General features: G+C 44.4%; 1 protein-coding gene and 1 pseudogene across 1 annotated transcript in view; one reads left to right on the plus strand and one right to left on the minus strand.

Moving 5' to 3' along the window:
- Nucleotides 1-6,455: 6,455 nt before the first annotated feature.
- Nucleotides 6,456-7,062, minus strand: LOC140692705 (uncharacterized; annotated as a pseudogene).
- Nucleotides 7,063-11,239: 4,177 nt separating this feature from the next.
- The window catches only part of LOC140692703 (uncharacterized), a 43,422-nt gene continuing 28,730 nt past the window's right edge, over nt 11,240-25,931 (plus strand). The window contains exons 1-5 of the mRNA XM_072957027.1: nt 11,240-11,529; nt 12,461-12,549; nt 16,162-16,276; nt 17,382-17,474; nt 24,473-25,694. Coding sequence (XP_072813128.1) covers nt 11,493-11,529; nt 12,461-12,549; nt 16,162-16,276; nt 17,382-17,474; nt 24,473-25,694 — 1,556 coding nt within the window. The 5' untranslated portion in view covers nt 11,240-11,492. The remainder of the gene's footprint in view (nt 11,530-12,460; nt 12,550-16,161; nt 16,277-17,381; nt 17,475-24,472; nt 25,695-25,931) is intronic.

Below are 25,931 nucleotides of genomic sequence, written 5' to 3' on the forward strand. Positions count from 1 at the left end.
AGGAACACTTTTCAAAATCACATGCCTTGAGACCAGCTTGAACTCTTCTGCCATGAGAACTTTAGGCCAAGCTGCACCTCCAGCTGCTACTGGCCTTTTTTCAGGAAGGAATGCAAATTGCCAGGAAACCTCGAGACTTTAGTTCCTGCATCACCATTCATTCCAAAAAGCAGGAAAATATGGTCAATGAAAAGTGTGTAAGAAGAGAAAAGGCCACTGGGTGGTACTGCAAGTCATCCACCCAACAAGGCTTGTTTGCTTCTGGCAAGTTGTTCTATTTGCTTTTCTAAGACTCAGACCAACAGCTCACTCAAAACCAGTTACTCATTATTTAATGGCATGAGGAAAGGGTCACCATACATTAAGCTTCTCAAAGCAGGTCATAAAATGGATTGTACACTGTAAGACAAATTATATCAAAAGGAACAGCTTTAGGTGTCCAAGTGTGAATGTATGCAGACAGCCAGAGGACAGCTGCATGAAATTACTGCACGTAGTGACTTTTTTGTGCTTTCCCATGTTTTCCAACTTTTTAAAATAACAACTTAACAGTGTACAAAAATCATAAAACAGGAACTTTAAAAAGTAAACGTGTTTGTGGGCGGGAGTCCTAAGGGAGCCCAGTGGTCGGCTTCCGAGCAGAGACGCCCAGGGTTCAGGAGTCAGAAGGCGGGTTTGCGCCTCCACTCAGCCATCAATTAGCCACTGTCAGATGCCGTTTGCCCTCTGAGTCTCTAGTTCCTCCACCTATAAGATTAGAGAGTACTTGCTTTGTCTCACTTTCAGGGTTATTGTAAGATTCTACATTATTCAACAAGATAATGTAGTGGGAAACTGGACACGTCTCTGGCTGGTAAAGATGAGACGCTCTTTGTGGGGAGGGTACAGCTCAGTGGCAGAGCATGTGCTTGGCATGCACGAGGTCCTGGGTTCAGTCCTCAGTACCTCTATTAAAATAAATAAACCTAATTACCCTTCCCTGGAAAAATTGAAAAAAAAAAAGATGAGATGCTCTTTGAAGCTCAAGCCAAGACCACGTCCTCTTCCCAAGCTATTCTCTCTCCACAGATGAGCTCTTCCCTTCCCAGGACTCCAGTTACCACTGGCACACGTTGATGTCTCCAGCTCAGACTTTCAGAGCTCTGTCTGCAACTACATTCTAAATATTAAAACTTCACTTTCACAGTCACCTCAAACCGAATACATCCAGAATTAAACCTAGGACCTTTCCGGATCCTGACCCAACAAAGCTGGCCCTCTTCGTGGTTCTTTCCTCTGAGATTGCTGCCGGCATCCAACCAGACTACAAACCAGAAACCCGGGCAGCATGCCTTTCCCTCACCCCTGAATCCATTCCATCACCATCTTCCATCCCAAGGATCTCAGGAACCTTCACCCTTTGTGTCCCATGACTGCAGTCAGAGCCACCACTGTCTCTCGCTTGCATTACAGTAACAGCCTCCAAATTGGAATTCCTGCATCCACCCCATCACTGTTCCCTCCAATCCTTCCTCCACGGCGCATCCGGGGAAAGCTTTTCTGAACCAGCCTTACTGAGCCGTCATGCACATGCATGGGGCACTGGGCTCCTCTACACAACTCCCTCCTCTGTGTGCCTCGCCCCACAGTTTCTAGCTGCCTCAGCTGCTTGGGACCCTGATTTCTTCTGGACACTCAGCTTAGTGGGCCCACCGGGCTCTGCCAGACTCCAGCACCATGTGTCATGGTTGGGGAATGGCTCCTTGACAGGCAGGTGGGTGGCCATGGGGCACACCGCGAGAGCTCCTCCTGCTGTCAGGGATCAGGCCCTTCGTGCTGCCTGTCACTCACCACCTGAAAATAGTTACCGCTTATGTTTTGTCAAATTTTACACAAGTTTGCAGTGGGAGGACTAGTCTGGTACCAGTTACTCCATCGTAGGTGGAAACAGAAGCCCAGAGAAAGCAGAGTAAGATATAAATCTGATCGTATTATTCCTCTAGTTAAAATCCTTCCCTGGCTCCCTAGCTCTAAGAATAAAGATCCAGTTGTAAGCACCCTGCAGTGCCTTGACCACTCTGAGCCCACTCGCAACCCAACGCCACCCCGTCTCCTCTCACCCACACTCCTTCTTTAGTCTCTGGCTCTTCCAATCCCTTGCCATGTTTTCTCCTCCCTCGTGGCTTTTGTACATCTCAGTACACAGCTAACATCCCCCCTCCTTCTGCACCAGCCACAAGACAGTGAGTAAAGCAATGGGAACCCAGCTCAAGATTAGACAGAACAGTGTCTAACACTGGGCCCAGGTATGCATGCATTTCATTACAACAAGAAAGGAAGGAATTATTTAATAAAGGCTGTTAGTTCAATTGGCTAGCTATTTGAGAAAATATAAAGTTTTATCCCTAACTCATCCTTTATTCAAACTCAAAATTCAGACAAAGCATTAATAAGAAAAATATATAAAGAGCTACTTCAAGTTGATAAAAAGAAAACCTAATATAAAAATGAGAAAGGGAAATGAATGGACAATTCATGGACTTAAAAGCATGTGAAAATGTAAACATACAAAAAGACATCTAACCCCATTAAGGATGAAATATAGTAAGATATAAACTAAAAATAGTAAAATATTGATGGTGTCCCGTGTAGCTGAGAGTGTGGGGAAACTGTTAGAGCATGAATTAGTACAGCCGATTCACCACAATTCTGATGTTCATACACCCTGACCCATCACATTTCCAGGAATCTATCCTACAGAAATAGCAGCATGACCACAGAGCTGCTTGTATCAGCAAGAAAACTGGAACGAACTCAAACGCCCATCAGTAAAAAGATATATAAATAAATCATGGCACATCCATACACCACGACACTATGCATCCATTTAAAAAGTCAGGTGGCTCCAAATTCCTTGTAAAGACGTTCACTGTATCACGTTGAGAACTAAAAGTGAGCTGCAAAACAAAAGAAATAGTACAATCCCAGTTACATGTGTGTACAGACACACACACACACACACACACAGATATACATACACACAAACACATGCCTAAGAAAAGAATCTGGATTGATAACACAGATTCAAACCTAATTCTTTAATTAACAGTAAGACTTGAAGGGGGAACAGAGGAACCCTTCCATTTTATTTTATATATTCCTATATTATTTGAATCTGTTGCAAAGAATATTTCACTTTGACAACTTAAAAATAACTTGTGTGCATGTGTGTTGCAGTAAGAGTGATGGACTGTTAACTGTGCGGCTGGTGAACGCCTTTGAGTTAACAGCTCGGCAGCAGACATGACTGCCACCTGTTGGTCACATGCCGCCGTGACCGACTGCTTCTCTGAGGGTTTCCCAACCTTGGCACCATGGCCATTTGCAGAGAGATAATCTTATTGCACGGGGCCTGTCACCGCCAAGGTGCTCCCACATTTAAGATAATCAGAGGCTTTCTTTCCAGTATAGACTGTTTTATATCAAATTAGTGTCAGGGATTACTGAAGGCCCTCCCACACTTACTGCATTGCATGGCTTCTTTCTAGTTTAACTTCTGATGCTGAGATATCTCATCTACATGAAATGCCTGAGATCTCTACAAACACACATACATTACGTTACACGTAATGTCCTTAATACATAACAGCTGAGTGCTCCCTCCTATTTAGGAGCTAAGCAGTAGTATCTGATTTTTTTTAATTAAAGTATAGTTGATTTACAATGTTGTGACATTTGATTTTTTAGGAGAGGAATAGCCTTTTTTTCATTTTTTAAAACTGAGTTATAGTCATTTTACAATGTTGTGAGATTTTAAATTTAATGTTAAAATTATATTTCTGGCACGTATCCAACTTAGGGGTTTTCATGAGGACTGTCCATCACCTGCAACCTGCCTCTTGGACAAGACTTCTCTGCATCTGTCCTAGACTGTTGTTATGCACTTCTAACCAGTTATCTCCACAGTCTTTTCCAAATGGGGAGCCCAAAGAGACGTTCCCTGGAGATCTTTCCACTGCTATTTGGAGGCTGTCCTCCATGTGACTTCACGGGGCGCTATTCACACAAACTATGGTGCACATGTCACTGGGAATCCTTTAATAGCGGTCCTGCTAACAGGATCAGCTGGAGCTAGAAAATTGATCTTTGAGAGTCTGGGTTATGGAGACACTCAGGAAAATTTCAAGGTACTTGAAATGCCTACGAAGTGTCCTATTTTTGTCATGGTAAATAGATGGAATGGACAGAACGGGACTAACAGCTATTTCTCCAATAAAACAGAGAAGTCCCCAGTGGTGTGTGGGAGGATCCTCACCACTCATGACAGCCAGGCGTGCCCTTTCCTCCCCAGTCTGCAGTCAGTGCTGCTGGCAGCCTGAAGTCAGCCATGGTGGGAGTATTTACACCACAGACAACGGCAAATACTACAAATTGAGCCCCCGCCGCCCCACCCCACCCCACCCCAGAGAGCCAGCTGCTGAAAATTCACCAGCACACCACTGGGTACCCCAAGTTCCACCTGTGCCTCTCCCAGAGGGAGGCTGCATCCCTGCAAGGGAAAGAGGTCACATCCCCTTTTAAATGGGAATTATACTCGCCATATTGTTCCTTTAAAAAATCCAGATGTTTGTCCATCAGTGTCTAAATAGGGGGAAAGAAGACTGCCATTGACTTTATCACAGCTCACCATCTCTGCCCTCTGCGAACAGTAGGAGGTGAAAAGCCTCTCCCCCACCCCAGCACAGCCCCCCAGCCTCACAGTTGCTGGTTTATGCTCGGAGGCCCCCTTGTCACAAATAGCCCTTCCACTGCGGGGGGAGCAACACCCGCTCTGGGGAAGGCAAACGGGGGCGGGGGCGGCGGCGGCAATTTGATGATATGTATTTAAAACATGCATACTATTTGACCCAGAAATTCCACTTCTGCAACTGTGTCTTAAAGATACAATCAAAGATGTACCGAAGTGCCAGGCAGTTAACACTCCAAGAGTAAACCTCAACCAAGAGAAAGGGAGGTGGTGAATAAATACGCAGGTTCCCGGGCCCTCACTGGGAGAAGTCAGGGATGTGTCCTACAGAGTCTCAGGGGGTCCTCAGGGACACGGAGCCTCAGTGGTCACCTGCTCATTAACTGCCTCCTAATGACTCTCCCCCTTCCCTCCGTTTCACTCCCCAACTCCCTCACCATGCGTCTTAGGATCAACTGCGAAGTAACTGCGTGCACCCAAACTCTTGCCTCAGAGTCCGTTTGGGGGGCAGCCCACGCTAATGCAGTGTGTGCACATGTGTGTGTGTGTGTTTAAACACACAAATTCATGCGATCCACCCGTTCAAGGACAGGCCTTTTGTTCAAGGACACCTGCCCTGAGTTTTCAGCTCTAAACCAGGCTCTGCCAGACTGGGCCTTGAAGGCAGGGCAAAGGTCTATCCTCAAACGAAGCCAGTGGGCTCCCAGGAGGAAACATCTGTGACATGACTTTCTTACATTAACAAACGTATTTTAAGAGGTCTGAGTCTAATGATGGACACTCAGATTACTCTTTTGCCCCCTTTACATTTCTAAAAATTACTAAGGATTCTGGGCATGTCGGAGATTATTTCCAGAAGTCCCCGTTCCTTCAGAGTCCTCTGTCTCACAGCTCATTTTCAGAACACAAATCCTTCTCTCCCTCCAGTTCTGCTCTTCAGCTTGAAACTCAAGCCCTGCTGAACTTCAAGCGGTATCTGACACCGTAGTTGCTTTAAATCGAAGGGAAAGGCGAGAAATTCAGTGAGAATGGCGAGTTCAGAATAGCCCTTTTCATGAGAAAAAATATACAGCAGGGAAATCTCAAGTTATGGCTGGTAAATCTGTAAAGATACGGGGAAGTCAAGAGACTCCAATCCTATGCAACAATCCTCTTGGGTAACTGAAAAACGCCTCCAACAGAGGGAAGAAAGGAAGGGGAAATAATTCATGGAAACCTAAAAAGGGACCTTAAGATCAGCTTAAGCTTAGGAAGGGTCGAAACAAAGAAAATCGCTTCGCATATGCATAAAGTCACGGTGTGACCAAAAAATAATACGTGTTTTCATTAAGTACATGTAAAATTTCTTAAGGCCATATAATTTTCATCAGACAGCCCCAGGTAATCTCATCTGATGAGGGTATGCTTCGTAGGCTACATTTTTTCCTAAAATATTTTCTAAAAATACTGGCTCAGTTGCCTCCCCCCGCCACCGTCCCAACTCCCCTGTCAGAACTGTATGAAACAGGATACTGGATTAGGCTGCCAGATTCCAGAGTAAATAATGTTTACTTTCTGAGATGTGACAGTCATAACTGCAGCTTTGGGAGAAGGATAAAGAACGAAGATTCTAGGAAAGAGGAGATGACAAAGCAAAAGAGATTTTGTCCTCAGGATAAAAGTACCACAACTGTAACAACCTGTGGAAGGATGAGTCTTTGGTATCTAACAGAGTGAAGTGTCCACACATTCAGAGGAAGTTTCCACTGTGAAGTCTCTGATGCCTGATGAGGGCTGAGCTACACCGGAAGGGGCGGCCGCATGCCTGACCTCACAGGGCTTGTCGGGTGTGAATCCTCTGAGTGGAGGAGGTCGGGCGCTTCAACTGAAGGATCCCCCGCACCCACGACACTCAGATGGTTTCTCTCCAGCATGGACCCTCCGATGCGGAGTAAGGGATGAACTCTGGCTGAAGGGGTAGGGTTTCTCTCCAGTGTGGCCTCATGTATGTTTTATGAGATCTGAGCTCTGACTGATGGCTTTGCCACACTGTCCGCACATGTAAGGCTTTTCTCCAGTATGAGTTCTCTGATGTTGAATGAAGACTGACCGGTCACTAAACGCCTTCCCGCACTTGTGACATTCACAGGGCTTCTCTCCAGTGTGAACAAACTGATGCTTGATACGGGATGAATTGTGACTGAAGGCTTTACCACATTCATGACATTCATAAGGTTTCTCTCCAGTGGGCATTAGCTGGGGTTGAATGAAGTTATCTGAACAAAAGCTTCCCCACATTCATTGCATTCGTAGGGTTTCTCTCCAGCACGAATTCTCTGATGCACTGTAAGGGCTGTGCATCACCCAAATAATCATGGAACATTTTTCTAGTCACCACATTCATAAGGCTTCCCTGCGTTTGGGATTCTCTGGTGTTGAGTAAATGGTGTATTCCAAATTAAGGCTCCTTCATGCACTTTATAATCCCTCCTGCTGTGAACACTCTGATGGTATGAGTTCCAGCTACACATTTTCCTATCTTCATAAGACTTCTCTCCAGTATCTGTTTTCTGATGTTCCATATGAAAATTCCACTTAATGCTCACAACAATCATTCAAGGTAGGGACAATAAACTTCATTCAACAGATAACGAACAGGAGGTGCAGAGTTCAGCAACTTGCCCATGGCCACATTCCTGAGCAAGACCAGTTTCTCACAATGCAGACGCATGGGTCTTGGCCATTCATGCACTCCCACATTCACGCAAAGTCTACACGATGTTCCATGGAAGCAACCTAAATGTCCATTGACAGATGACTGGACAAAGAAGTTGTGGTATATTTATACAATGGAATACTACTCGGCCATAACAAAGAATAACATAATGCCATTTGCAGGAAAATGAATGGACCTAGAGATCATCATTCTAAGTGAAGCAAGCCGGAAAGAGAAAGAAAAATACCATATGATATCACTCACATGTGGAATCATCTCTTTTTAAAGACAAACAAGTGGCAGCTTAGAGAGTTGCAGTAAATAGCCCAAAGTCACACCAAAGGAAAAGTGATGTTTGAGCCAAGAGCCCAGTACCATTTAGTTGACAAATCCTGTGATACGTTCACTATATTCTGTCAAATTGAGAAGGGGATTGTCATCTGCTGGAGGGAAATATACGTACTATTAATGTACCAAACCACTGAGTCTGGCTGAGCTACCACTCGTGCAGAGAGACCCCTTCAGCTGCTTCATTCCTAGAGACTATTGCTGCTCATCGGGAACGCCTGAGGTTGCAAACCCACATTTACGTTGTTAGATTTTATTATAACATGTGGTGTCTTTTCATGCTTTTCCCATTTGACTTTCTACAAGCACTGTCAATCTAAGTTCTGTAACTTTTATTTCTCCATAATTCTTGGTTGTTATTTCTTAAAATATTTTCCTCTCCCTGGTTATTTCTTCTTTCTTTCTAGGACTCTCATTATATGAATATCTAGTCAGTCTCCATACTGCTTAACGTTTCTTTCACATTTTTTCAAGGTTCTCTCCCTTCCTGATCTCTTATGGAAGAGTAGAGTTCCTCAACCTGATAGCCCAGCTTTCAATTCCCTGTTCAGTTTCACACATTCTGCTAGCCAATCAAGTATTGGCCACTATGATGGGTTCCTGCTTAATATTTCTTACGTCCTCCTTTAACTCTTTTAGGGTATCTTTTTTAAAATACATACATCTTGAGCTTTCTGGGATAGAGGAGTAGGAAACAGTAAGGAGGTGCTTACTGGATACTCGGTGATGGAAGAGATGGCTAGATTTAAGAGCAAAAGCTTTCAGAATAGCCATTAAAATGAGATACAACACCTGTCTTTGAGTCTTGATTGACTAAGGGCAGTTGTACACAGAGACTCAAAAACAAAGGGGAGAACCCCTTGATAAATAGCAGTAAAGCAGTTTCAGTAAAAAAAAATTTTTTTTTTATTCTAAGTGGCCCACTAATTTTGTGTTATCTGTTACAGGTCATTCAGACCATTGTTTTTCTTTTATAGCAATAGAATACATCAGATATCTTATTTTCCCCCTGTGGGTCTATATTCCCCAAGCCCAGGTTATAAGCTGGTAATGTAGGGAGGGAAGGGAACCAAAATCCTGGGGTGTTTCCTATACCTCCTTCAACTCACCAGGAAGGGCACAAGCTGTGGATGAAATATCTGTATGTATGTGGGGAAGGGAGCAGGGCTTAGGGAAATTTGAGTTATTTTCAAAGCAGAGAATCTATGGTGTTAAAATTGGGGCAAGATCACTGTCCATTTACCACCTTCCTCCCTACCAGGTGATCTTATCCCACAAGGAACCTCTCTACCTCCATCTCTTCTTTGCAGGAACCATCTGGCTCACTGCCTGTGTACCTGCATGTGTATGTGTGTGTTTGGGTGTTTGTGTGTATCAGGGTGGGAGAAGGGTGGATAAAACCCTTTGAGATGCATCTTCTTGTGTCTGTTAGTACCCACTCCTCTCCCAGCCCAGCTCTGAGGCTACCCAGTGCAGAGGTGAACGAATGGGCAAAGATCTCCCCGGGGGAACGTGGCAGTGAACAGAAAGGAGCACACAAAGCACCAGAAAGCACCCCCACTCCCTATAGCGTCCCCTGCAGCCCTCTTGTGGCATCTGGAGGCTTCCATCGCTGCTGCCACTCCCTCCCCACCTACACACACACACCCCTAGGACCCACTGTCGTCATCTGTCTCCCGGAGGGTTTCCAATCAATTTTTCAATACTTTCTCAACCCAACAACCTCCCTCCTTCCAGAGGCATCCGGCGTTTGGGGCAAGGAGCTGGCCATTTATGTTAGGATGCTGTGTTATTTATCTTTTTCTGTGTAACAATATAACTATACACTTACTGGCTCAAAACAGCACACACCTATTAACTCACAGTATCTGTGGGTGACGGGCTGGGTACAGGTTAGCTAGGTCCTCCGCAGCTGGCTGCCAGAGTGTCAGCCGGGACTGGGTTCTCATGTGAAGGAAAACTCCACTAGGAATGATCCACTGCCAAGCACCTGGGGCTTGTTGGCAGGGGTTAGGTTCTTGTTGACTGACAGTTACTTGTCATCTGGGTCTTCCCAACATCATACTTGCTTCCTCAATGTCAGCAAGGAGGACTTCTCTATCAAAACAAGCATTAGAATCATGTCATCTTTGTTGTGTTCTACTGGTTAAAAGTAAGTCACAGGTCCTACCCACACTCCAGGGGAGGGAGGGGGTTACACAAATGTGTGCATACCACATAGGATAATGGGAACTGCATAAGGGGTGCTTTCTTTTGGAAACTAAAAATCGTCTTTTCCCAAAGTGTGTGAAAACCATTGAAGAGTTTTAAACGGTAAAGTGACATCTCATTCTTGCTTTAGAATGATTGCCGGCCAGAAATGTGGGGGGTAATTGGAGGGAAAGAAAATCTGAGTCTGGGAAATCAGTTAAGAGGCTGGTTCCGTAATCCTAGTGAAATGTTGGTGGCTAGAACTAAGGTGATGCTGATGCGAAAAGAAAAAGAAGGACAAATTGGAGAGTTTTTCAAGAAATACAATGAATAGGATTAGATGATAAATGGACAGTGAGGGTTGAGGATACTCCAGCTCTGGCTTTACGAATGCGTTTGTGGACAATGACATCATTCGCTGAGACGAGGGGGCGGTTTAAACATACTGTTTGAAGTGGGTACGTTTGTCCAAAACAGAATTAGATTAATCTTGTTCCCTTGAGAGAGTATCTCTTGATAAATTTCAGTTTTACGTTTGCAAAGAACCTGTTGCTCAGATGTGTTGCAACTGGTTGAATCTTCTTCAACTCACCTGTCTCGCACGTGAATCTTCAGTGTCACCGGTAGTCTGCGGCCGCATGAACATCGGTTTGCACAGCACGCCTCTCACATTGTTTGAAGGCAAAGGATGAGTTTGGGGAGGGCAAGGATACGAGGAAAGCCGTGTGCTGTAACTCTTACACTGGAGTGATCTGAGTAGGACGCCTCACAGCCCCACGTGCCGACCAAGCGCGGGGCCGACAAAGACGCGGTTCCGCGGCTCGCGCTCTCGCTTGTCCGCGGGACCCCGCACAAGCGAAGCGACCGCTCCTTCGAGAGGGACGGAGACCGCGGCTCCCCCGAGTCTCCGAGGCGCGCCACTCGCGCTCCCACCTGCTGAGGAGCGGAGTCGGGCCACGCCCGGGGCCTTCTGGGAAACGTAGTTCCGAGCCGGACGCGGCCCGCCTGCCGTGCCCCCGCTCTTGCGCATGCGCGGGTCCGCTGGCCCGAGAAGTTGGCAGCTTTTGTCAGGCCCGCGGTGGGAGGTGAGTTGTTCCTCCGGTGCGACTGCTTGCGCTCGACCTCGGCGGCGGCCCCGGGGCGTCAGTCCGCGCCGAGCCGGGCTGGAGTGCGCGCTGGAGGAAGGGGCGTCGAGGGCAGACACGAGCCCCACCCCCGAGGCCCCGGGGGGCGCGGGTCCGAGTCCGGGCGGTGGGCGGGCGCGGGCCGGGGGCTGCGTCTGCGCGCCCGCCCCTAGGCTGCAGCCCCGACGCCGGCTTCTCCCGCCGCCCGGTCCCCGAGCAGCTCCGAGCGGCAGCGCCAGGCGTGTGAGCACCCGGCCTCAGGGATGCTGTCCCGGGTTTCCAGGTTCAAGCTCGGGACCGGAGCGAAGCCTTTCGGAGGAGCCCGCAGAGGGGAGGCAGGAAGGAGGACCACCAGGCCTCGGGGCTTTCCACTCTTCTGCCCGGGGGGGGCCGGGAGGAGGTGGTCACCATGGAGACAGATGTGGCCGAAATGCCCGGGAAGAGAGGTGAGAGGTGCTGGTGCCGAACTTGAGCTGTGGGCCGGACCAGGTTCTGCCTCCTGTGCGGGAGTCGGTGGAGAGGGCTCTGGGCAGAGCGCTGCCGTCTTTGTCTGGGGATGGCCGGGCTCTCAGAGAGAGTGGAGGGCTTAGTGTGGGATCACCTCCCTTTCCACGCCGGCTGGGTGCACAGTGGGCCCTCCAAAGCCACCCCAAAATGTAAGCGAAACGTTAGCTTCCGAGACTTGAGCATAGCCTCACTTTTCCTCACACCTTTCTCCTCCCGGGTGATTATAACCATCTTAACCTTTGTCAGTGGGTCTGAGAATTTAGCTTTTTGGTTGGCAAAAGTATCTTCCACCTGTTATTCCCCTTTGCACAATAACCCTATGGTTTCAGTAGAGCAGATATTTTTGTTTTCCGTAGGAGAAAACAGACAGAGGAGTCCCTGACTGACACAGGCTCTCCTAGACCAGCCTTTCTGGAAGTTTGGTCTGTGACCTCCTGCACCAGAATCCACACCCTGCCCCGACCTGGGCTTGTTAGATTTCTAGATTGTACCCCAGGCTCAACTAATGATAATTATCTGTGGCTGGGATCCAGCAACCTACATTGGAACTAAGCATGCAGGGTGATTTTTTTCAGAATCATTGAGCCTGTTTTTCCCGTTTTAATTTAATGTAAATTAAGCTCAGAAAAAAAATGTCCAGACCAGAGAGTGTCGTCTTCCAGGATGTGTTATGATTCTGGCAACTGGATGAATTTAAGCCCCACGTAGCAACACTCCTGGACGTTCTCCATGATCCTGGGTTGTTTCAGGCTCCTTGCAGTCGCAGTGTTTGTAGGGAGCACCATTAGTGTGATGGCGGGAATTTTAAATGTGTAAATCTGAGTCACAAGATAGATCCAAGCCCCATCATTACTGCTTTCTTGCCCTTAGCTCTGTCTTCCCAGGAGTCTCCATTCTCCCAAGAGAAGAGCACAGAAGAGGAAGAAGTGGCAGCTCTGCACCTCACAGCCAGGTCCCAGGTGAGAGAGTCTCTGCTGATTATTGAAACACCTCGTTTCTGGAGTACAGGCATGCTCCCTGCTTTCTGATGCAGAGCTTCTGTGTCTGCTGGAGCCCACCTAGAGAGCTGAGTTCTGCTGCTAAGAGACCACGCAAGTGAATAATGGACTCAGTGGAAAATGTTTTCTACTTCCTCTTGGTACCTTCTCCATCTAGTGTTTACTGTCACTAAACAGGCATGGAAGCTAGTTTCTGTGCTTGGTATCTTGGGAAACTAATTTAAAAGACAGTGTGGTTCATACCCCTTAGAATTTATTTTTCGGTTGGGGAAACAGCATGCACATGACTGTTAAGTAGGAGTTTAAGAAAGTGCCTTAAGTACTGGAGTGAATTATGAACATACTCAGTGCTCAGGTGGTTCAAAGAAATGCTGGAAAAGGAAGCCTAGGCAAGGCTTAATTTAAAGAGCTAGAATCCAGCCCTCTGAGATGATGAATGCTGAAGTATTTAAGAGGTGGACTGTTACCAAATTGCAGCTTTACTTTGCAAACTCCCCCTTCCCCCAGGGCAAGTATTAAGGCTTGTTGAATTGAAGCGGTAGTTGTAGTCTGTGGGTGATTAGTACATCCATCTTTCCACTTTTTGTATGTCTGAAGATTTTTATTAAAAGAAGCTGGGTAGGAGGCAAGAGCTCCCTGTGATGTGTGTCATACCACAACCCAAAGATTCCTCAGCTGGCCTCTCTCTTCGCTACAGTTTAACCGAAAGTGTAAAAAGTACACATTGCACATTGCTGCTGTTTGTAAGAGTGGTTTCTCAGGATGCTTCTGTACTTATGTGCCTCCACTGGGTTCTCGAAGGCCATATGTTAATATTGAAGACTTTATTAGTCAGGAAGCTTTAAGCTGCAGCTGATGGAAACTCAACTCAGACTAGCTTAAGCAAAAAGAGGTATTTACTGGGAAAGGGTGTAGCTCAGTGGTAGAGCATGTACTTAGCATGCATGAGGTCCTGGACTCAATCCCCAGTACCTCCATTAAAAATAAATAAATAAACAAACAAACCTAATTACCTGCCCTCCCCCAAAAATAATAAAATAAAATAAAATAAAATTTTAAGGAGGTATTTATGGACTAATATAACTGAAAACTACAGGTCTGGCTAAAACTGAGCTCCAGCAGCAACCTAACAACCTGTTCTCCCCGTCTCACGGACCTTTCCTTTTCTCCCTGTGGGTTTTGCTCTCAAGCAGGCTCTTCTCCTAGTGCAGGCTGGCCCCAGACAAATTTAGGCTCACATCTTCCAATACTGAAGATCAGGGAGAAAGGGCATCTTCGCTCCTGGTCATTTCAGAAGTCCTGAGGTTAGCTCTTTAACAGGCATTAGCCCCGTTCTTGGACCATTGTTGGCCGAATCTGGGTGTAATGATCAGAGTAGGGAAATAACCTGCACAGACACATGCACATCCCACCCATGGGTCAGAGATGGAGTTAGTGCTCCCTGAACTGTGTGGACTAAAGGCGGCCAGGCGCAGCAGCCCCAGGAAAATCAGGGTGCAGGTCCCAGAAGAAGGGGGAATGCTTTATGCATTTCAGCACTTTGATATTAGATTCAAGACTTGTCACAGCTTCAGGATGGGTTAAACCTTTTACGGAAATTTTTAAAACTGTCCTTTTTGCATTGCATTAGATTTTGTTTTTGCTAATATTCCAACTTTTTTCTTACTCGAATTTGCCTGGGCTATTTATCTTTTACTTACTAGATTTTTAAAAATATTAAAGTTTTAATTCTTTCTCATTGTAACCGGGTAAATGGCATAGACACCTATAAATATAAAAGTGTATTACTCATACTTACCTCCCCAAATTCAGTCCCCTCTGCCTACTGAGGATGACAGTTGGGTGTATATTTTTCCACATGTTTTTGTTGAGTTTGTACTACTGTATTTAGACATGTGGTATACTGTATTTCCTTCCATTCCCCCAGCCCCAACTTTGGAGATTTTGTTTGGGTCTCCTTTCCGTAAAGAGGACGTGGCTATTTTAAGAAACCTTTTTATAAGGGAAATTAATTTATTCACATTAATATGATTCCGTGTATGTTTCACATTTTTCCTGTCATGTGATTTTTATAATTCTGCTTATTATGCTTTGTTTATTCTTTTGTATTTTTTTCAGCCTTTTGAGCAGTAGCTTGCATTTTTGTTATTCTATTTTTTTTGATGATTTGGAAGCTGATTCCCACTGAGTGTCGGTTTAGTTCTAGATATGCAGCTTGTAGGATCAAAGTCATTTTTTCTCATAATATCTTGTCTACTTAGTTGCTACTTACTGATTTTTACATTTTATATTATTTTACAAGGATATTTCTTATTTTTTAAGTCTCAGATTATTTCCATTTTTGGAAACTTTACTTTGAAATAATTTTAGACTTATAGAAATGTAGCAAATGGTAGAAAGATTTCTCATATGCTCTCCAAATTCTTCAAAATTTAGCATTTTACCTCGCTTTATTATTTTTTCCCCCAAATCAGGAAGTTATCATTGGCACAGTGCTATAACCTACTGCTCTTATTCAGATTTCCCAGGTGTCATAGTTTCTTATTTTTCTTCCCCTTAATTTCTGTTTTTATCCTATAATTCTTTCTGCTTTCCTTAGTTGTTAGGTTCTTTCTCTAATTTGACTTGTATGCTTTGTTCATTTAATGACATTTTTTTTAATGAAATGGAAACATTTCCTTTGAGTACAATTTCAGCCATTTGGCTTTGATTTTTGTATTTTATTTCATTATTATTTTGAAATTTTGATATATTTTTTCAGTATCAGTTACTGCTCTGTTCCATTTCTGTTTTAGAATTTATTAACATTTACTTTGTCACTTTTGCAAATGCTTCATGAATATTTAAATAGAAGATGTTTCTGTAGCATTTGGTGTATATTTATTTCAACAACCTGGAATGTTGTTCCCATTCTCTTTGGCTTTATGGAAAGAGAAGCGTTCAGTGCTGACATGTATCTATGTCCATATAGTTTTTGTACTTTTTCTGTTATATAAACTTAATTCTGTGGTATTTACATGTAAACATTTATTTGGTCTATCTGTACCCTTAATTAATTTGTTGCTGTCATTTTCCGATTTAATGCTCTGTGCCTTGACCTGATTCCGCGCTTCACCAGAGATGCCCGCTGTCAGTCTGTTCATTCCATGACTTCTCCAGTCACAGGTTCTGTAGAGATTGATTTTTCTTGAGGACTCACAAGGAGAATTATTCATGCATGCCTTTTTTCCCCTCCACCTACATTTTGCTTACTTTGCCAGACTACATTGTTGACTCAGTGGTTCATGTTTTAAGTCTTTATTCCCCAGAAAAATTGCAGTCTCTCCATGGAGAAACACTGCTCTTCCTTCTTACAGTTGTCATGTTGACAGTGGACATGGCACATAATTGATACCCAGTGACTTTATGCAGAATGTTCAGAATCTGAACATGTTCGGATGCTTGTCATTTATCACAGTCATTTCTCCTGTTTGAATTTATCTGTGCCTCTGCTCCAGGGCCAACAGAAACAAGGGGGTGAGAAGAAGATGACTGAGTGAGAGACGGTGAACAAAAGCATGTTTTGTGTCCTAGGCACCTGTGACGTTCAAGGACGTGGCCATGGACTTTACCCCAGAGGAGTGGGGGAGGTTGGACCCGGCACACAGGGACGTGATGCTGGAGAACTACAGGAGCCTGGTCTCACTGTGTAAGGACGGGCTCTCCCCGCGACCTGCAACACGCTGGGGAGGGCATCAGCACTTTATTGAAAATGAAGTAGCTGAGCAGAACCTTCACTCTGGCATCCGGGGGTCGGAACGTGTTGATCCCTTTGGGCCCAGAGGAAATCTCTTTCTGCTCTAGGTTCTTGGTGAAATGCCTGTGCTTGCTTTGGGTCAGGAGTCTTTGGATTTGAGTGGCAGAAACCAGACTTACACTAGTTGAAAAGGGACCCAGGGATACTGTCAGGAATCTCTTTTGTTTATTTATTTTTCAGTCACATGGCTTGGCTTTGCCCCTTGTTGGCTTTATCTTAGGATCTCCCCGGATGGCTAGATGGCCCCTGGCCGCTCTGGGATTCCATGATTCTTCCAGTTAGAGCACTGAGGCAAAAAAGCTAGTGCTTCTGTTCTGGAGATTCAGGAAATTGGGCCATGTGTCCATCAGTGAAACAATTACTTGAATCGGGGAGGTGAAGTATGCTCTGGCCAGTTTGGACCCTTTGCCCACGTGTGTGTGTGTACGTGCGCGCTTGTGCATGTGGGCATGCGCACGTGCATAGCACATGTGCAGGTACATGTACGTGTTTACATGAGGGGTGGAGGGAGCGAAGTTGGCTCCTCCCAAACCTCATGTAATACATTCCCTACGAGCATTGGTTCCAGTAACTAAGAAGGAAGAAAGGAAAACCATCAGAAGACAACCACTGGATTCCACAGTCCCAGCCACATGGTGGTGCCACTGAAGTCCCCCTTTGCCCAACTCCTTCCTCAGTCCAAGCTGAGGTCTAACCTGCGAGGTCTTGCTGGAACTCCTGCAATAAAGAAATAAAGAGAAAGGCTCTTCTATTTCTACAGGTGCAAAGATTTGTCTACTCAAGTGCATGTAGACTTCCTTACCAGGCCCAGACTCTGGCCGCACCTGTTTGAAGCTTCACTCAGAGGCCTGCCCTCCCTCGTCCCAGGTGTTCCTGTAACAGCCTGTCTTCTCTGTAGCTCCAGGGTGTGGGGCTGCGCTCTAGGATCGACCTTGGTGCCCATCACACATAGCTAAGTCCCTTTTTTTCTCTCTCTCCCTTTCTTTTTAACAAGCAGGGCTTCCAGTTTCCAAAGCTGAGCACTACGATTTGGAGAATGGAAAAGATCCCTTGGTGCTTGAGAGAAAAGCGCCCAAAAGCAGCTGTTCAGGTGAGTTAGGTAGACGGGGGCTTCAAGAGGAAGAGCCCTGCGGGACACTGAGGAAGTGGCGCTTCTCAGTGCCTGAGAGAGAACGCTAGGAGTGCCGACGTGCTTTTATTTTCTAAATGTCTTATGTTAAATTATGTCGCGTTTTAAATACATATGAAGGTCAAGGAAATAACACCAGATCAAACACATGCTAATGTTTGCTTCCTTTTGCCTTTTCTCTTTTTTCACCCTTTTTTGTAATGTGAAATAGATGTACGGTTCTGTGAATTTTCACAAATTAAACACATTCATGAAACTATCACCCAGATCAAGAAACAAACTTCCCAGCACCCCAGAAAGCATCTCTGTGGCCCCTTTAAGTTACCTCCCTCCTTCCAAGATTTGCTTAACTTCTGACACCAGATCAGTTTTACCTGTTCTTGACCTTTATTATTTAGACAGTCACGTTGTGTGTGCTCTTGTGTCTGGCCTCCTTCCCGGAATGTTGATGTGACATCCGTCCGTGCTGTTGCATGTGGCTGCAGTCTGCCCATTCTCAGTGTCGTCCAGTCTTCCATCGTGTCACCCTGCCCGCTTGTTTATCCCTTCTCCCGAGGTGGCTCGCGGGCGTCTCCGGGTTTGGGCTGTCTGAGTAGCGCTGCTGTGTGCGCTGTTTCCCACGTCCCTCGGTGGACGCAGGCACGCCCGTCTGTCGGACACGTGCGTACGAGTAGGATTGTTGGATCGGGGCAGGTGCTGTTCACTTCTGGTAAATCTCACCAAACAGATTTCCAGAGTCACTGTACCAACCACGTTCCCACTAGCAGGTGGGAGAAGTGGGTGGGTTCCCCTTATTCTGCATCCTCACCAGCACTTGATTGTCTCCTACATTTTAGCCATTCTTATAAATGTCTGGTGTTTTCCAGTTTTTAAGAAATAAAAAAAGGTTACAGATTTAGAGTTCTTACATTCTCTTTCCCCCTGGAAATAACTGGTTGGTGCAGTTGGTGTGAGTCATTCTAATGTCTGTGTGTGTGTAGACACACACACGCCAAAAACAATATGTACATACAGTGTACTTTTTCTTTTACAACCCAATTTTTTAACCCTCACATTGTATTTTGATATTAATCGCTATTAACACATATAATTTGTGTTTATGCACTTTAACTACTATGAAAGAAGTCCAGTTGTGTGAGTAAACTGTGAAGTTTATTTTCACTTCTTTGACATTAATTAGTAAAAGAATTGCAATGATCATCCTTTTACTGACTCCTTACGTTCACCTCGAGAGCTGGGTTAGGGTAGATAACCAGAATACGCAGCACTGGACCTTGAAGTATCACATGATCAGCCAAGGCCCCACCACAATCCTGGCCAATAATTGATGCTCTTAGATGTAGTAATTTTTGTCAGTCTGATGGATATGAAATGATGTTTTATGTTTTTTTAATTTACATTTCTCTGGTTATGAGTGGGTTTGAGTATTTCCTGTGTTAGCTATTCACATTTCCTCTTTTATAAATTACCTGCAGTTACCCTTTGCGTGCTTTAGAAAGTGGGCCATTCACATCTTTTTCTTGATTTCTTAGAGTTCTTTATATATTTTAAATACTAATAGATGGCAAAGGTACCATTACAAATCAGTGAGAAAAAATTGGTTCTCTTAGTCTGTGGCTTATTTTATTTTATGGTGTATTATACAAGCATAATTTAACATTTTTAATGTTAGAAGATTTATCTTTTTTTTAATAGTTTTTGCTTTTTGTGAATTGTCTTCCTTATTCGAATGTCAGGAAGATAATCTGTACTTTATTCTAAAATGCTTGAGCTTTGTTTTAAAGATAGTATTTTTTTTTGTATATGATGTGAAATAGGGAACTAATTTTATCTGTTTTTCCTGCTTAAAGCCAATAGTCCAATGTCATTTATTGAAAATGTATCTTTCATCACTGATTTGTGCTAACTCTTAGGTAAACCCAGGTCCCATGCATACTTGGGTCTATTTCTGGAGTCCCTGGTTACGTGGCTGTCTGTGCTGTGATAACCTATTGTTGTAATTACTACACTTTGTAGTATGTGTCTCTCATAAAGAAAATCTTCCCTTAATATTCTGTTTTTTAAATCTTCTTGTCCTTTTGAATACAGAGTTATTACATCCGCCCCTGTGGACAGAGATGTGTTTCCCCTTGGAGACCTGTCTGTTTCGTGACTTGCGTGTTCACCACCCTTCTTTTTTTTGTGGGAAATACTGTCATTTTCTTAGTGATCTACAATAACTCGTCATGTATGAGGTCATTAATCTTTATGTTACAGATGCACCTTGTAGTTTTTGCCTTTCCATCTGGCTGTGTTTCTTAACATACAGACTTAATGTATCACAATCTTGTGTTTCCTGTCTTTTGTTAGCACTTAGAAAGTCCTTTCTCATGCCGCAATTACAAAAATACTTGCTTCTGTTCTCTTCTTTTGTCCTTTCATTTTCTTTCCCCCTTTTAAACCTTTAATCCGTTTGGAATTGCCTCTTACTTCTCTGGTTCTATCTGCTTGGCTGTCTCTTCTGAACCATTAAATATTTGAGCTACTCAAGGTTTGGTTGGAATCCCCCTCCCCTCAGTACCTGGAACCATGGCCTTGAGTGGCTGCCCGGGTCAGGAGGTAACAGGACTGGGGTGGAGGGGGTCGGGGGGGCCTCGGAAGCTGGAATAGCACATGCCTCGACGGAAAGGGGTCCCTCCTGCTCTAGGCTGGCAGCCACAGGAAGCGGAGGTAGTAAGCCCTGTGGGCTCTGTGGGGAGCGTGGCTGTGTTCCAATAAAACTTTATTTAGACCTGGGTAGTGGGCAGTAGTTGGCAGCCTCTGCTCTAATTGGGCATCACTCTGCATGCTTCCAGTTTTTTTTTTTAAGAAGCTCAAAATTTGAATTTCTGTGTGAAATCTTGCTATTTTTAAGTGTTGGCAATTGGTCTCAAAAATTGTATAAACAGTGTGGGCCAGACAAGACATACCTGAGGGTCAGTTAGTCCAGCTGGCCAGCTGTGTGCAGCCTCTGCCTCCTCCTTGGGCGACTCGTCCACTCCCACAACCCAATTACCCTCTCTCCCTGGGTGAATCCCAGGTCGGTGTTTCCACCCCAGACCTCCCCTTGGGGCTCCTGTTCTCAGCATATTTAAAACTGAATGCCAGATATATGCCCACATTCTCCATCCTCCCAACAGGATCTTTTTCTAGTAATTGTCTTAATGACACTCACCACCTTATCAGACTGCATAAGCCAGAAATCTATGGACAGTCCTTCAACTGCCCCTCCCTCCTTTATCCAGTTCATCACTGTGTTCATCTGCTCAAGGTCTAAATATTTCTTCACTGTTAACATCCCTCCATCTCCCTTTCCTTTGCCTGGACTCCTGTGATAATCTCCCTGATTCCACCTTTACCCCCATAAACTCCCTTTTTTTTTTAATTTACTTTTTTAAAAATTTTGTTGAGGGGCAGGTAATTAGGCTTATTTATTTTCTGATGGAGGTACTGGGGATTGAACCCGAACCTCCTGCACGCTAGGCAGGCGCTCTACCGCTGAGCCATACCCTCGTCCCTAAGCTCCATTCTTTATATCGCAGTGAGTGATGTTTTCAAAATACAGGTCAGATGCTATCACCCTTTTGCTTACATGTCAGTGGCTTCTCATTGCTCTTAGGATAACAGCCAAAATCTTTGAGGCCTACACCACCTTGCAAAAATCTGTCCTTTACTCATTATTCCAGCATTATCTCATACCTACTCTCCCTCCATTTTTATACCCTTTCTTAGCAACTCTTAATGGTTTTAGCATCGCAGGACGTAATTTAACTCCCAAAATCATTGAGGACCCTGAAGAGCTACTGTTTATGTGTGTTGTATGTACCAATAGTCACTATATTAGAAATTAAAAGTGAGAAAGATTTTAAACTACTGGATATTTAATTTTTAAACAACAATTAGAAACCCATTACGTGTTAACACAACACAATTCTAATAAAAAACAACTTTTCTCCAACAACAAAAAAAAGGGTACTGAAAAGAAGGGCTCCTTTCTGCAGTTTTGCAAGTGTCTCTGATGGATGGCTCGGTGGGAGACAGCTGTATTCTCACCTGCTTCTGACGCAGTTTCTTGTGATGTGGCGTTTTCATTGACCTGTATGAAGAAAATCCAGCCTCACACCAATATTTAATTGGAAAAGGGGGGAGTATTTTTATAGCCTTTTCAGATGATTTTGGCTAGTCTCCTGACACCACACCAAGACTAGGCAAGTGTTAGTTTCTTACAGATCAGATCCAGTGTGCACCTGAAACCGTATCCATGAGTTTTTCATACTCTTACATTAAAATCTGTTGATCTTTTGTAAAATACTGGTTCATTGAGTTATGCAGATCTTCCAAATATTGACACATCACGTTTTAAAAAAAACACACACACACAATTTTCTGTATCACCACTGACGGTATCAGAAAAGAAAGTTTTAGGAAGCTATCAAGTTCTCAGTGGTAGATAAAAGTTTTCTAAAATTCTAATTTCTGCAAGAAGGCACATTCTTTTGTCAGCTTTGAGAAAATACCCACCAAATATCCAACAAAGATAACAGTTGGTCAGTCATTCTTTCTAGTAAAAATGGTGGTCCGTGGAAAAAGTGGCTAGTTCAGCTCTCAAACCATCACACAAGTGGTTTTCCTCAAGACAACCATCCTACTTTGATATGAGCAGACTTGCTTTATGAATATTTCCTGGTCCATCATCCAGAATATTCAAAGGTCATGTGGTCAAGGTTTGAAATTTAATAAATTAATTTTATTATATTAATAATGTTTCCTGTTGTTTCCTCAGACATTTTTCCATGAAACTGGCTTTTTGTTTTTTTTTTTTAACTGAGTACCTGGTGGGGAAAAATGGAACAACTCCTAGTATATTTGGTGTCTTATCCTAATTTGTACAGAAATTGTGGGCAGTTTTACCACCATTACTTTTGCAACATCAGTGCAAATGTCAAGACAGCAAAAAAGGCAAATAACATCTAAGCATTGTTCTGAAAGTAGTTTTGAAGCTACAGCCTCCCAGGGGCCCGCAGACCGCGCTGTGAGACCGCTGCCTCCGTGCACCAGCGCTAGCTTATCTCAGTTCATGTTCTCGTGATTCAGCAAGCACTTACATAGGGCCTGTGCTGTGTCATTGTTTTTAAGTGTTTTGTAAATATTCTCATTTACTGCTCATTCAGGTAGGTACTGTTTTCATTCCTCATGAAGTAGGTAGTGTCGTTGCCCTGTCTTACAGATGAGGAAACTGAAGTAGAGTCAGAGTGAATTGCCCCAGGTCACAACGGCGAGGGAGTGGCAGAGCTGGGGTGGAACTCATGCATTCTGATCGTGGAGCCCGTGCTCTCAGCTGCTGTGCTTTTCTTGAATGTCCCCCTCACCTTGGGGCTTCGGTACATATCATCCCCTCCACCTGGAACGCTCACCTCCTGCTTTTGTTCCCATTACCTGGGACCCCCACCTGAACCCCAACTCCACTTTGATGGCAGCTCCATGATTTACCTCCTCAGGGAAGCCTCCCCTCACCCCTCTATGTTCTTTCACAGCATCGTTCACCTTTTATTTCTTAGCACTTACTGCAGGTGCACTCTTACGTGTATTTGTAAGTGTTAGACTAAATTTCCTCTCCCCTCGTGCACATAGGGGCTGTGTGTGTGTGTTTTCCCGCAGTGCCTAGCACTAGCGTCGTGTAGGACAGACATTCAGGAGGTCATCGTTGAATAAATGGGTGGGAGAGTAGATGAATGAACAGAGTTCATTTGGCTATATGGAATGAGGGGCAGGTCTAACTTAATTTTCTAAATCAGAGCACCATGTATTGGTAAAACAAATTATCTCTAGTTCACTGACTGAAATACCACCTTTGTATTGTCCCTAATTCCTATATAGATTTGGCTTTATTTCTGAAATTGCTCTTCTATTTCCCTGGTCTATTTATGTCTTCTTTTGAACCACATTCTTGAAGTTATTTTAGTTTTATAAAGTAGCTTCATATTGGATATAAAAATTCTGATAGCTTGATATCAGATATATTCAGAGAAGTTAGCTTCCCTCCCTGTCCTGTCTCCTCTGTTCTCCATAGGTGACCATTTTTATTAGTATTTCATTTGTCCGTCTTTGGTTTTGGAAGATAGAACCAAATATGTCTGTGTATTTGTTTCCCTCCCCCTTTTTTCCCTGCACAAAAGATAGTAAACTATACGCTTTCCTTTGCAGCTTGCTGTGTTTTTTAAGTTTATTTAATATCTCCTGAAGATCGCATCATAGCGATATGTAGAGGTCATTCTCCTATTTTTTTAAGTTGCACGTACTCCGTTGTGTGCATACACCACATTTTAATCAGTTCTCTATACTAGGATATTTGCGATGTTACCAGTCTTTTGCTACCTCGGTGTTGTAATGAGTAATAACCTTGTGCATGTATAGTTTAATACATTTGCCATTGTGCCTTTGGGAGCTCATAGGAGATTTTTGAACAGGGACATATTATGAAAGTATTGTTAGGGAAGGTTAAACTAAATGGAATGCATATTTGGAGTAGAGTTTGTTGACTGGAAACTTAGAAGTCGAAGTTGCACTCTACACTAAGGTGATAGCCGCTGGGGTATTTACCACAGCACTGGGTCTTCTATGAGAGCTTGTTCCTCCCCGTCCTGATCTAGGAACTTACTTCCTGTCCACCTGGTGACATGGTGCTTCATCTGCATCCCTCCTCCTGTCTTTCCTGATCATCCTTCCCCTGTTCTGACTCCTGGATAAGCTCTTCTGATCTTTGCATATACTGTGCATGTGTCTCCCTCCATCTGCTTCTCTTTGCAAATCATCTTACAAGAGTCAAATCCACTACCCGTCGAAGTTATGCTTTTCACCTTCATTAACTCTTATCCATTACAGAACTGCCCTTTTGTTGAACTCAGAAAATGAAGGAAATTTGCGTTTCCAATTTCTTTCAGACTTGGAGACTAGACCCGAGAGCAAAGATTCCACTTCAGTGCAAGATTTTTCCAAAGAGGAGTCATGCCAGGTTGCAGTAATAGACAGGCTGACAAGGAGCAGCGTCTATGACTCCGACTTGGAAACAGCTCTCGAGTGTGAAAACTGGGTAGAGAACCAGCAAGGAGATCAGGAGAGACACTTGAGAGAAATGCTCTCCCACGTGAATTCACTCTCCGAAGAGAGGGCTCGTGAGCATGATGTTTACTGGAAAAACTTCGGGCAGAAGTCAGTCCTCCTCCCTCAAGACAGAGTTCCCAAAGGATCGTATGCCTTTCATACCCTTGAAAAAAGAATGAAACAGAAATCAACCCTAATGAAAAAGCAGAGGACCTATAAAGAGAAAAAGCCTCATAAGTGTAATGACTGTGGTGAGCTCTTCACTTACCACTCGGTGCTCGTCAGACACCAGAGGGTCCACACCGGGGAGAAGCCCTACAGCTGCGGTGAGTGTGGCGAGTCTTTCAGCCACAGGGCCAACTTAACCAAACATCAGAGGACTCACACGAGAATCCTTTTCGAGTGCAGTGAATGCAAGAAGGCCTTCACGGAAAGCTCATCCCTCGCGATACATCAGAGGATTCACGTTGGAGAGAGGCCTTACGAGTGCAGTGAGTGTGGGAAAGGCTTCAATCGAAGCACCCATTTTGTGCAGCACCAGTTACTCCACACAGGGGTGAAGCCGTACGAATGCAACGAGTGTGACAAAGCCTTCATCCATTCGTCAGCTCTCATCAAACATCAAAGAACTCACACGGGAGAGAAACCCTACAAGTGTCAGGAGTGTGGGAAAGCCTTCAGCCATTGCTCTTCCCTTACTAAACATCAGAGAGTTCACACCGGGGAAAAACCATATGAATGCAGCGAATGTGGGAAAACCTTTAGCCAGAGCACACATCTTGTTCAGCATCAGAGAATCCATACTGGAGAGAAACCCTACGAGTGTAATGAGTGTGGGAAAACCTTCAGCCGGAGCTCAAATTTTGCCAAACATCAACGAATTCACATTGGAAAGAAGCCGTACAAATGTAATGAATGCGGAAAAGCCTTCATTCATTCGTCAGCTCTTATTCAACACCAGAGAACTCACACTGGAGAGAAACCCTACAGATGCAGTGAGTGTGGGAAAAGCTTTAAGTGCAGCTCATCCCTCATCAGACATCAGAGGATTCACACTGAAGGGTAGCCCTGAGAAGTTCCTGAATGTGAGAAAATGTAAGTTGGTCTTGTCTCTGTGTTCGATCCCTGAGTGTTTAGGTAGAAGACGTGTAGATGCAACTTGAGGACCAGTTCTGTGGTGTCTGTCTCTATTTGCATAATACATAGTTTTGAGCCATGAACAGCCTGTGTCTTATATCCGTTGATTTGATCATTCTGAACTCTTCCAGCTAGAAATCTCAAATGTTGATCTCTCACCCA

Source organism: Vicugna pacos, unplaced genomic scaffold (genome assembly GCF_048564905.1).
Source record: "Vicugna pacos unplaced genomic scaffold, VicPac4 scaffold_15, whole genome shotgun sequence".
Taxonomy (NCBI): Eukaryota; Metazoa; Chordata; class Mammalia; order Artiodactyla; family Camelidae; genus Vicugna; species Vicugna pacos.